This window comes from Sphaeramia orbicularis, chromosome 15 (assembly GCF_902148855.1).
Source record: "Sphaeramia orbicularis chromosome 15, fSphaOr1.1, whole genome shotgun sequence".
Lineage (NCBI taxonomy): Eukaryota > Metazoa > Chordata > Actinopteri > Kurtiformes > Apogonidae > Sphaeramia > Sphaeramia orbicularis.
The window spans coordinates 1,255,731-1,269,664 of NC_043971.1; the positions used below are offsets into that span (position 1 = coordinate 1,255,731).

A 13,934-nucleotide genomic window follows, 5' to 3' on the forward strand; every position below is an offset into this window, starting at 1 on the left:
TCTTTGGCAGAGGTCATAAACATGACACAATATTTAATGTGGTGGTGCACACGCACACGCATGTGCTTGGTGTGGGTCGGGTGTGTGTATGTGTGTGTGCGTGTGTGTGTGTGTGTGTGCGTGTGTGTGTATGTGTAGGTGTGTGTGCATGTGTGTAGATGTGTGTGTGTGTGTGTGCATGTGTGCGTGTGTGTGTAGATGTGTGTGTGTGCGTGTGTGTGTGTGTGTGTGCGTGTGTGCGTGTGTGTGTAGATGTGTGTGTGTGCGTGTGTGTGTGTATGTGTGTGTACACACTCACCGCTGTGCTCCTGTCCTTTACATCCCTGTTCGTGCTGTGGAGTCCCAGAGTCAGACAGAGACAGGGCCGGGCTGCGAGCCTCAGAGTCCGTCAGGAGGTTAAAATCCATAACCAGGCTCTGCACACACACACACACACACACACACACACACACAAGAATTAGCTAGTGAGGAAGGCTTCGTCTAACACATTAAACAGCGCCCTTGGTCCAGTGTTGTGTGACTGTGTCTGCGACTGTGACTCTTTAGTGTACATTGTTTGTTAAACTTCGGACTGTGTTTGTTTTCTGTGTTTGTTGTGTAGTTTTCATGGTGTTAGAATCCATGAAGTGCAAATGTCATCAAAAACCAGATAAAAACAACACCTGTATGAAACCTTCTGCATGTGGAAGTTGCATCGGAGGGCCGGCTCCACTAATAACCCCAGAGTCCCTGTTCTGTGGTCTGCTTCAGAACTGGCTGAAGCTCAGCTCTCTTCCTCCAAACACCAGCAGACACATCTGCACTGTCACGTATGTCCGTCTTTTTTACATGAGCTTTGGCCTTTGCCAGAATAAGATCTTTGTCCTTGTTGCGCCAAAATTTCACCACAATTGGTCTTGGTTTTCCAGCATTTAGTTTCAGATTTCCAACACGCTGGGCTCTTTCAGCTTCAGTAGATTCTGAATCAGTCTTCAGCCCGTTGGTCATGAATTCCCTGACCGTCTTTTTCAGAGTCTGCCCAAGTTTCAAACGCATTTCTTGGGCCAAGCCATCAATTATGACGGTATTTTATCGACTCTGGTTTTCTAAAAAAAAATCAACTTGTGTAACAGTGTCAGTTATGCTGCGTTTCCACTGCGTGGTACCGACTCGACTCAACTCGACTCGAGTCGACTCGGCCTTTTTGTGTTTCCATTACAAAAAAGGACCTGGAATCTGGTACCTGGTACTAGTTTTTTGGTATCCCCTCTGCTGAGGTTCCAGGACTGGGGACCAGATACTAAAAGGTGACACTGTGTAAACACTGCAGACCTCTGATTGGTCAGAGTCGTCTCTGTGCCCCGCCCTTTTACAAAAACAGATGCAGTAGTTTTCAGTAAATCTGTCGGTAGGTGAATCCACATGAGGACAGTCTGGAAAACTACACCATGGTCAGAGGAGGTGCAGTCTGTGGTGGCCCATGTAAAAATTCAGCATGAGTTTGACGAGACAACACACAACGAGCGAGTTTATCAGCGACTCTGAGCAGATTACACAGAAGTAACGCACCGCATCGCTATGACGACCAGGTACTGGAAAGTGGGTAGAATCTGGAATGGAAACGGTCTGGAATAGGACCTGGTACCAGAGCGGAGCCGAGCCGGTTCCACATAGTGGAAACCAAGGTTCTAATAGTTTTGGATTTTTCATTCTAGTTTAGTTTTATTTAGTTTAGACTTTTTTTCTCTAATTCAGTTTATTTTAATTTGTTTTTAGAGCAGGTTTGCTAGTTTTTATTAGTTTTCATTTTTTTCTAAATGCTTAGTTGTAGTTTAGTTGTAGTTTAGTTTTAGTTCAGTTGTAGTTTTTTCGTCTCTTTTCTCTTCTTCTCTGTCGTTGTATTCAAATCAATCCCAGACAGGACTCTGCTGCTTTAGTCTCCATGTTTCCAGGTAGAGTGGGGACCAGAAGACGACTGGAAACCACAAGTGAACACAAGTGACGGAGCAAAAAGTGTCGTATGGAGACAGCACAGAAAACTGAGAGAGACAAAGAAATCCATTTAACATCAATCTGACATTGACAAAGATGAAAACCAAGGGAATTTGATCCAGAATTTATATACATTTTAGTTAGTTTTCTAAACACACAATACCGTTTCAGTTAGTGATGTTTTTTTCTTTTAATTGTAGTTTTTATTTATTTCAGTTAAGAAAAATGTTTTTTCAATTCTCGTTTTGGTCATTCCGTTAGTTTTCGTTCACAATAATAACCTTGGTGGAAACGGGGCTTTAGCGCCCTGGGATGACAGTGGCTGTGGTTGGGATTCAGCTGAATCCATCTTCCTCTCCATTCCCCTCAGATCATCAGTGTGACCCTGGGAAAAGCAGAGCCTGGTCTGTAAGTCCTGCACACCCGTCATGACTCCATCAGTTCTGGTTCATGGTGTCCACAATCCTTTTGGTAAAGGCTTGTTGAGCATTTCCACATAGAGCTGTGTTTGTTGTTCCTTCATGTCTCTCTAAACCTCCAGTGTCCCACTCCTCTTCCTTCTGAGGTGCCATCTTACTTTTATTTTGCGACATGAACACCTGTGTAAAACCACACAGTGGGAAGCACAGCGAGGCTGACTCCATCCAGTCCTTTGAGTTAAATGTCTGTGTAGGTGAGTGATAAAAAGCTCAGGCTGTCTAAAAGGACTATGTTTTCATGGATAAAAAGCTGAAAAAAAGAAGCTGGATTTTCAGACTTCAGTCAGACCAGGCCCAAGTTAACCTGTGAATGCGACTCTGCCTGTTTTCATTCATGTTCAGCCTGACGGGAAATACTCCAACGGATGTTTTAGACCAAAATACTTGTGTTTTTACAGTGTATATTCAAGTATTCATTTACAGCCTACAGATGACACTTCAAACATACAAGTCCAGTGAAGGTACAGATATAAACCCATCTGTTTACTCTGTAGTCTTTATTTGTATTCATTATTATGGATTCTTTGAGGAGCATCACCTCCTACCCTAACCCTAACCCTACCCCTACCCCTAACCCTAACCCTTCCATCTGCAGACATCATGAACAGGTTGGTTTAAACAGACGTGTGTTCCATCTGATCGGTCTTTGTTTCATTTGTTGGTGTGTTTCTATTTCCTCTTTGATCTTTCCATTCATCCTGGGAGGTGTGTGTGTGTGTGTGTGTGTGTGTGTGTGTGTGTGTGTGTGTGTGTGTGTGCATGCATGCGTGTGTGTGATCCCTTTATAGGACCCTGACCTCAGTGCCTATAACCAGACCTGGCCTCAGTTGACTCTATTTGGGGTCTACAGGACCAGTGCTCAGTGGAATGGACTGGAGGAGTTCCTGCTGGAAAACACACGCTGACATTTCAGACCCAGTGTTGCTCAATACACTCCAAAATAGACAGACCTCTGAGTTGGCTTTGTCTGGAGGGCACTTAAAGCTAACCCTAACCCTAACACAAAGCCCACCCACACCCATAAGTAGCTGAGGTAGGCTCCAGGTGACCCTGGTGAGGATAAAGCAGGTTCAGAAAATGAATGAATGAATGAATGAAGTGTTAGTGCTTCCTCCTAAATGTGTGCTGGTGTTTCCTCCACACTAATGTTCTGTCCATGTTTGAATCTGTAGTCTGTACTGTGTCTGTAAAGGGCCAAAGGGGGGGGGGGGGTCCCACCAGGAAAACCAGAGGAACAGAACTGAGGACAGTTTCAATCAAAGGTCAGAATGGTATGAATTTTTGAAAAGAATTCTAGTCATTTTGGTGACCTTTGACCTCCACCGTGACCTTGACATTAGACTGTTCCTAGTCCACAGTACTCTTATGATACAATATAACACTGACAGGATCAAGAACTGTCCCATCATGAACAGATTTATACACTGCACTGGACAAAAGAGTGGAGAAGCTGGGAAAGTTGGGATTTTCAGAGTTAAAGTCATTTTCGGGGGGGGGGGGGGGGGGCTTAGAACATCTGCGTCAGAAAATCAGGGCTAATGTGGTATTTGATATTAAGCCCCCCCCCCCCATTATAAAGGTGATAAAGCTGGTTCCTGTGAGTGAACACCAACTTTAAAGGGGGTGTTTTAATCATTAAAGGCCTCAGTTGAGGGTCCTGGACCCCCCGCCCCCGCCCCCTCCTTTGTGTGTGTAGTCGCTGTTGTGGTAACGGACCTTATACTGAGAAGAGAGAGGCAAATTTAGATTTACAGAGTAACACACACACACACATACACACACACACTCTGTGTGTGTGTGTGTGTGTGTGTGTGTGTGTGTGTGTGTGTGTGTGTGTGTGTGTGTGTGTGTGTGTGTGTGTGTGTGTGTTGGCCTCCATGCCATCCGTCCTTTATGTGCCAGTCACATGTGACTTTCACTGGGGTTAAATCTGATCCGGGGGGGGCTCCTTATAAATAAAAAACTACCAAAAAAGACAGAACGTGATGTAAAGAACACAATATAAAAACAAACGAGGTACAATAAGAAAAGGATGGACTAAAGTGAAAACAGCCCAAATGACATAAAACACAGAAGACAGAGTCAGTGGAACAGACAGAAGTGAAAACAGGCTGAACTGGAACCAGGACTGGAGCACAGGACCACACACCACCCACATTATACACTATTACAACACAAGAATATAGACTATATACTGCACATACTACAACTAAATACTATATACTATAATTAAGTACTATATACTATATACTAAAACAAAATACTAAATACTATATGGTATATACTATAACTATATACTATAAAATGATATACTATATAGTATTCAGTATTTCATTATAGTATATAGTACTTCGTTATAGTATATAATATTATAGTATATACTATAATTAAATACTGAATACTATATAGTATAAACTATATACTATAATAGTATATACTATAATACTATATAATATATACTGTATATTAGGGTTTAGGTTAGGGTTAGGCCAGTGGTTTCCAACCTTTTTTTACTCCTGACTCCATTTTAACATCACACATTTCTGTCGACCCCAGACATTCAAAACAGAGACTTTTTTTTTTTTGGGCATAAATTCACTAGTTTTTGTTCCTGTAATAGTTTTCTGTCCTCTGTTTCAAATCCAGGTTAATTTCAGAGGACATTTAGTCTGTATAATGTCTATTATTGTGGATAGAGGCAGTAAATCCAGGTGTAGATTAAAGGTCAGGATCTGTCCAGTCAGTCCAGCTGGGATTTACAAGGAGGACAATTAATACTGAACAAACAAGAACTGAAACTATGAATTATGAAAGAGCTGCAGCATCTGAAACTGACCACAGTGAACATGTGACACAGAAACAGAACCACAGTTTGTCTTTTGTGGATTGTGATTGTCTCTCTCAACTCACCATATATTTTTTTCTTGGTAAGTTTTTATGTCTGTTTTTATCAATTACTAGAAATTTCAGTCGACCCCATTTGAATTCAAGCTGACCCCATGTGGGGTCCCAACCCCAAGGTTGAAAAACCCTGGGTTATGGTTATGGTTGTGTGTCCTCCTCCTGACCCTGTCCCAGTCCATCTGTGTATTCCACTTAAAGGTTTAGTTCCTGATTCCAGCTGATATTTGTGAGGCCATTCCACCGAACACATGCGGCTTCTGGTTTCAGCTCAGACACAAACTACCACAAAAACAAGAAAAAAAACCCAAACTTCACTGAATACATTTGTAATACTGGTCAGTATGAGCACAGAGGACTCAGACATCTGCTCTGAGTTTAAGCATCTGAGAGAAACAGCGGAGTTTAACACTGACAGGAAAACTGGGTCAGGGTCAGGGTTAGCCACAGGCAGCGACAGTGGACCCTGGGAAGACAGACCCAGTCTGAGGACCAGATCCAGCCTGTGGACCAGATCCAGTCCCCCACGTACAGATGATCTGTATGTGGTTCAGGGCTGTGGTTCAGATTACTGATCCTCTGGTTCCGTCGTGTGGGTTCCAGTTTGACTGACAGCTCACAGCTCCGTTTCCTTTGGTCACAGAACCACAAATATCGGTTCACAGTTTTTCTCATGTTGGGCCCACAGACCCCAGAACAGAACCAGCAGTTCTTTCTGGGGCTGGATTTGGATCAAGGCTTATTTTACCACAAAGTCACCTTCCATTTGTCATGACTTTAGGGTCAAAGTTCAAGTGTGGATGTTCAAAGCCTTTAACCCGAACATTAGTCTGACCTCAAACGCACACAGTGTCTTTGTTGTACCTGGGGCTGTGGGTGATGATGTCACATGGACAAGGGTTAGAGAGCATGGACCCAAACCCCAACCCTAAAGCACACACATAGTGGAATGGTCTAGGATCTGACGGAGCCACAGAGGATCCAACGGCTCTGGATGGACGGATATGAGACGCAGACGCATCACAGCGGTTCACCACCACATCATGTAGGAGTCACAGCTGACAGACCCTAACCCAGACCCTAACCCACACCACAGTTAGAGCCAACAGGTCGAATTAAACAAAAACAAACAACTGTAACAGAAGCATTCAGTAAAAACCGTCTGTATGAGAAGAAGAAGAAACAGAGGAAGCACCGACTGGAACTGGAACAGATACAACAGCACAGCAAGGAATACAAGAAAAAGAGAGAAAAAGGAGGGGTGTGTGTGTGTGTGTGTGTGTGTGTGTGTGTGCGTGTGTGTGTGTGTGCGTGTGTGTGTGTGTGTGTGGTGTGTGTGTGCGTGCGTGCGTGCGTGCGCGCGCGTGTGTGTGTGTGCGTGCGTGCGTGCGTGCGCGTGCGTGCGTGCGTGTGTGTGCGTGCGTGCGTGTGTGCGTGCGTGCGTGTGTGTGTGTGTGTGTGTGTGCGTGTGTGCGTGTGTGTGTGTGTGCGTGTGTGTGTGTGTGCGTGCGTGTGTGTGTGTGTGTGCGTGTGTGTGCGTGTGTGTGTGTGTGTGTGTGTGCGTGTGTGTGTGTGTGCGTGTGTGTGCGTGTGTGTGTGCGTGCGTGTGTTCTTCTTCTGGTAGCACCAAGGCTCTTTTTCTCGGTGTTAAACCAATGGTGTGGTTTCTCTTCACCAGGCGTTCAAAGGCTGTTTCAGTAGTCGACCTGTGGTACCACCACCACCACCACCCCACCCCCCCACTCCACCCTTTTAAATAATGCTGATGCTTTATACGTACGTTCTTAACAGTTTGAAGTTTGTTTTTAGTGCTGACTTTCAGTGTGTTTCTGTATATTTTTAGTGGATGTACGAATGGGATTTCCATTCTGTGTAACTTCTGCTGCTGTCTGGGCCAGAATAGAATAGAATAGAATAGAATAGAATAGAATAGAATAGAATAGAATAGAATGTCTTTATTGTCATTGTACAGGTACAACTAAATTAAAAAAAAGTGCAATTGTCCTAGATAGGGATGGAACCATATGAAAATTTCATATTACGGTTATTGTGACTAAAATTGTCACAGTTCTCATTATTATTGTGGTATTGGTGGAACTGTGCTCAAAATGTTCAAAAAGTACTAGTACACACCCTGAAATAATTTAACCAAGTTGGATTTAAAAAATAAATAAACAAATAAAATAATTCACACAATGTCCCTTCTGTGTCAGAAACATTCACATATTAACCCTTAGTGGTCTGAGCCTATTCTGTCTGTTTTTCAGTCCTTTTGATTTGGCCTTTATATACTATAGAAACAAATGTTTACTATACCCATGTTTGGGATCTGTTTTTTCAGCACAACTTCATCTAGATCATCTGTCTATTATTTTTTCACTTTAACCTACTATAAAAACACAAAAGGACAAAAAACACAAAAAACATATAAAATCCTATTTGAAAAATGTATATAATTTTTTGCATAAATAACACACAGATGTTTAACGAACCTTTTCACAGACTTTAAAAGTGAATATTGGTTCAAATATTAGGTATAGAAAATTAAAATCGTAGTAAATTCAAACTATACTCAAATATTTGACATTAAAGCAGATCTTTACATAGGGTTTTTTCCTCTAAAAGTGCGGTAATCAAACACAGTTATCATGAGAATTAGAATTTAAACGGTAATACTAACAGTCTGTGATTTTACCACAGTTTATTGTTATACTGCTAATTGTTACATTCCTAGTCCTAGGTGCCATAAAAAAGTCTAAATAATGTATAAAAGAGTATCAAAACTAAAATATAAAAGAAAAACCCTGACAGCATAAATATCTGAAAACGAAACAAAAAAACAGCATAAATAGAGTGTTACTAGAAGTATAAAAGACACATAAAACATCCTCACATACTCTGAACAACATTCAGCATTCCACATAATTAATGAATGTCCAGCAGAGTTCAGTGGAATTCTGGCCCTGGGATCAAAACTGTTTTTTAGATGGTTTGTGCTGGACTGTAGTGTCCAGAAACGACTGCCAGGGGGTCAAAGGTCAAAAAGTGGACACTCTGGAAAAGAGAGGTTTAATCTCAGTGAGCTTTTTTCCTGGTTAAATAAAGGTTATAATAATAATAATAATAATAATAATAATAATAATAATAATAACAATAATAATAATTTCTCAATATTTCTGGACGGGTAAAAAAAACCTGGAATTAAATCTAAAATAATGCAGTTGTCAAAAAGGAAAAGGAGGCGTGGCTTCACTATGTTTAAGAGACGACTACTGTGTGTGTTTGTGCAGAAGAAGACAGAACATAAAGGAACTATAGGAGCTCCATTACAAACCATGAGAGCAGATAGGAAATTATTTAATAATTCAACAAATAAAAGTAACCTATGGACAAAACTGACTTTAAAAATTTGGCAGAAAATAATAAAATATGACATGAAAGGAGCAATGAAACCTTTAAGATGGTGCACACACGACTAGAGGTGTGTATCAGCAAGAGTCTGGAGATACGATACAAACCACAATACGATATATCACGATATATCATGATACTGTTAAAAAGACAATTTTTTGTTTGTTTCTTTTTTGTAAATGATTATTTCCTTAAAGATCTGAATTACAGCAGAAATCTGCACAAATACTAAACACATTTTTATTTGATCACAACAGGATCTAATGTTCTGTCACAAACTGTTTTCTAATTCTCCTCGTTTCCAAAGGAACTCCCATCTGCCACTGTCAGTAAAAACACTACAAAGTGCTTTTAGGATGCTTCAAATAACCATTATTTAATAAAACAGGGTTAAATAATAATAAATAAGATAGAAACAATAAGAAAAACAAAAATGACAGACGGACTTGTCTCTACCATCTATTTTAGGAATGTCCAAAATCAGTGTTCTGGAAGAACATCCACAACGGTTTGGAATCTAGATGTAAGACCACAGAGCATGAACCATGACACAGAACATTTAAAGTAAAGGAGACGAATATTTAATGAGAACACGACTGATTGGAGTGAAAAAAGCTGTGACCAGCTCTGGTAAGTAATCTGTGAAATCTGTTGAAATGGACAAACTGTCCTGTTCCTTCAGGTCGTATTCACACCAGGACAGTCCGACAGTCCTCTGGCTTTGGGCCGGACCAAATGTGGTTTTTTCTTTTTTTTTTTTTTTTTTTGTGCGGTTCTCTTTCACATCGTACATTTTTGTAACTGGACCCAAATCTGTAAACAGAACCAGGTGTGCTGAGCTGGTTCATCCACTGGACAGAAATGAGCAGTGTCCATTAAAGCGCTCAGTCCAAAGTCAGAGGACAGACTCACGGACATTCAGCTGTTTTTGTTTTCGTCATAGCGATCTGGTTTTTACAGATGCAGACGTTCACACAAATGTTTGAGCAGTAAGAGCGTTTGATGCAACGTCAGGTTTGCAGTATTGTAGAATTAATTTGTCAACGACGCAGACACAGACACACGTCTACGGAGGACAGCGCTCATGTGGACATCATGTGACTGTTGGTCTGATTCACAGACGGAACAGGTCTGTAGTTTGAATTCTGCTGGTATATCACAGACTGTTCTAAAGCATCAGTGCTCCGTACTGCAGATCTGTGTGTATGTATTCTATGTCAGCGTTCACTTTTCCAGGGACAGAATTCCTGAACTCAGGTCCAGTTTTCTGGGGCTGATGAAGTCCTTCATTATGTTTCTTTTCAAGCACAACAGACAAATCTAACCAGAGTTCTGGAAATGAAATGTCCACAAGTTCCTGTTCTGCAGAAGCACTGAATCCACCCACACCCACACTGAAGCTCAACGATCAGGAACACAAACCAGAAAGATCCTGGCTTTGACCTCTGACCTCTGCCTTTCTACAGTGACAATAGGAACTAAGAATGCACCGTTTACACTAGAGGAAAAAAACACCTGTGTGGGATCAGGTCTGATCTGCTTTCACACCTCAAATGAACCGCACCAGGGTTCATATGGACCCACACCCAGACCACCTTCAGCTGGTCTGGGTTCACTTGTTTGGTTCGGATCAGAGTTCGGTGGTTTTTATTCACACCAGCCCAAAAGGTCTGAACCAAAGGAGCAAACGAACTCCGGTCCGTTTAAAACAGACCCAACAGGGCAGGTGTGACTCCACCTAAAAGTCAAACAGCATAAATGTGTGGACACGTGGTTCAGATGGACTGTAGACATTCCCCCCAGTGAAGCCACATTCAATGAACTGGAAATGACAAGGCATAACTGAACTGGTTGAATAATAATAATAATAATAATAATAATAATAATAATAATAATAATAATAATAATAATAATATATTGGTTTTATATTGTGCTTTTCTAGGTATTCAGCGTACTGGAGCTGAAACTTGTGTGGGTTTTGAAATAAGAATAATAAAAATAAAGGTAAAATGTGACAGCTGCTTGTTCTAAGGTATGTTTAACCAAATAAAATAAAAATGAAAAAGGGAATGAGACTTACTTTAAGAACAGCTGTCTTTGCTTTGTTTTTCTAAACAGAGAACTTGTTAAATGTCCTTCTTTACTGTTGTTGGTTTTTCAGACACAGATATACAAATATATTTAGTCGTCTGTTGTAAAGTATCTTTCCAAATGAAAAATGACATTATAAATAAATAAATAAACAGCAGTAGAAAAATACGATATGTATTAATGCTGTTTCCCCTTTGTCAGTCTGTGTGCAGTTCCATCCACTGCTGTAGTCCCACATATGAATGTGTGCCAGTCTGGGCTGGGGGGGGGGGGGGGGGGGGTCTATCTGTCAGGGCTGTGATGGATGGACTGACAAACCTGGTGTCAGTGTGGTGTTGAGATGACAAATGTGCTGCTTGGCTTGGCAGCGAGGGGGTGATGGAAGCCCCACCCACCCCACCTGAACACCCCACCAGTCTGTCCACCAGTCTGTCCACCAGTCTGTCCATCCGTCTGTCCACCAGTCTGTCCACCAGTCTGTCCACCAGTCTGTCCATCAGTCTGTCCACCAGTCTGTCCACCAGTCTGTCCACCAGTCTGTCCATCCGTCTGTCCACCAGTCTGTCCACCAGTCTGTCCACCAGTCTGTCCATCAGTCTGTCCACCAGTCTGTCCATCAGTCTGTCCACCAGTCTGTCCATCAGTCTGTCCACCAGTCTGTCCACCAGTCTGTCCATCAGTCTGTCCACCAGTCTGTCCATCCGTCTGTCCACCAGTCTGTCCACCAGTCTGTCCATCAGTCTGTCCACCAGTCTGTCCATCAGTCTGTCCACCAGTCTGTCCACCAGTCTGTCCATCAGTCTGTCCACCAGTCTGTCCATCAGTCTGTCCATCAGTCTGTCCACCAGTCTGTCCATCAGTCTGTCCACCAGTCTGTCCATCAGTCTGTCCATCAGTCTGTCCACCAGTCTGTCCATCAGTCTGTCCATCAGTCTGTCCACCAGTCTGTCCATCAGTCTGTCCATCAGTCTGTCCACCAGTCTGTCCATCCGTCTGTCCACCAGTCTGTCCATCAGTCTGTCCATCAGTCTGTCCACCAGTCTGTCCATCACTCTGTCCATCAGTCTGTCCACCAGTCTGTCCACCAGTCTGTCCACCAGTCTGTCCATCAGTCTGTCCATCAGTCTGTCCACCAGTCTGTCCATCAGTCTGTCCACCAGTCTGTCCATCACTCTGTCCACCAGTCTGTCCACCAGTCTGTCCATCAGTCTGTCCATCAGTCTGTCCACCAGTCTGTCCATCAGTCTGTCCACCAGTCTGTCCATCACGCTGTCCATCAGTCTGTCCACCAGTCTGTCCACCAGTCTGTCCATCAGTCTGTCCATCAGTCTGTCCACCAGTCTGTCCATCACTCTGTCCACCAGTCTGTCCATCAGTCTGTCCACCAGTCTGTCCATCAGTCTGTCCACCAGTCTGTCCATCACTCTGTCCACCAGTCTGTCCATCAGTCTGTCCATCACTCTGTCCACCAGTCTGTCCATCAGTCTGTCCATCAGTCTGTCCACCAGTCTGTCCATCAGTCTGTCCACCAGTCTGTCCATCACTCTGTCCACCAGTCTGTCCATCAGTCTGTCCATCACTCTGTCCATCACTCTGTCCACCAGTCTGTCCATCAGTCTGTCCACCAGTCTGTCCACCAGTCTGTCCATCAGTCTGTCCATCACTCTGTCCACCAGTCTGTCCATCACTCTGTCCACCAGTCTGTCCACCAGGACTCTGGGATCCAAAACAATAAGGACTAATGTCAGAATAGACTTTGATATTATGGGATGGATGTCCTATTGGTTCTTAATCTTGCTGTTTGTGTGTGTGATGGTCCTGAACAGGTCATGTGACCGCTGCAGACATGATGTGTCCACACATTTCTGTCCACGCAGTTCAGACAGACCTCAGTATTTGACTGGAGTTCAGTGGCAGATGTTTGTTCCTCAGTCAGATGGAAATGAGGATTTCCAGTCAGAGCAGGACACAGACTACAGACAGCCAGAGGAAGAGGACTGGAAAGCAGAGAAAACAACAGACGCCATGTTGGTCCAAATTCAGTCCAAACTGACGGAGGCAGTTTAGAAACAAAGAGAAGAACTGAAGCCAAACCAGCCAATGCACTGACATCCATCCCATAATATTCAACTTTAGTCATTACACATTAGTCCTTATTGTTTTGGATCCCAGAGCCCTGATGGACAGACTGGTGGACAGACTAGTGGACAGACTGGTGGACAGACTGGTGGACAGACTGGTGGACAGACTAGTGGACAGACTGGTGGACAGACTGGTGGACAGACTAGTGGACAGACGGATAGACAGACTGGTGGACAGACTGGTGGACAGACTGATGGACAGACGGATGGACAGACTGGTGGACAGACTGGTGGACAGACTGGTGGACAGACGGATGGACAGACTGGTGGACAGACTGGTGGACAGACGGATGGACAGACTGGTGGACAGACTGATGGACAGACGGATGGACAGACGGATAGACAGACTGGTGGACAGACTGGTGGACAGACTGATGGACAGACTGGTGGACAGACTGATGGACAGACGGATGGACAGACGGATAGACAGACTGGTGGACAGACGGATGGACAGACTGGTGGACAGACTGGTGGACAGACGGATGGACAGACTGGTGGACAGACTGGTGGACAGACTGATGGACAGACTGGTGGACAGACGGATGGACAGACTGGTGGACAGACTGATGGACAGACTGGTGGACAGACGGATGGACAGACTGGTGGACAGACTGATGGACAGACTGGTGGACAGACTGGTGGACAGACTGGTGGACAGACTGATGGACAGACTGGTGGACAGACTGGTGGACAGACGGATGGACAGACTGGTGGACAGACTGATGGACAGACGGGTGGACAGACTGGTGGACAGACTGGTGGACAGACTGGTGGACAGACTAGTGGACAGACTGGTGGACAGACTGGTGGACAGACTAGTGGACAGACGGATAGACAGACTGGTGGACAGACTGGTGGACAGACTGATGGACAGACGGATGGACAGACTGGTGGACAGACTGGTGGACAGACTGGTGGACAGACGGGTGGACAGACTGGT

General features: G+C 43.7%; 1 protein-coding gene across 1 annotated transcript in view; it reads right to left on the reverse strand.

Annotated features, from left to right (window-relative positions):
• Positions 1 to 13,934, reverse strand: part of pitx3 (paired-like homeodomain 3) — a 46,397-nt gene that overhangs the window by 23,422 nt on the left and 9,041 nt on the right. Inside the window, exon 2 of the mRNA XM_030155268.1 lies at positions 299 to 416. Within this exon, the coding sequence (XP_030011128.1) occupies positions 299 to 407 (109 nt within the window). The 5' untranslated portion in view covers positions 408 to 416. The remainder of the gene's footprint in view (positions 1 to 298; positions 417 to 13,934) is intronic.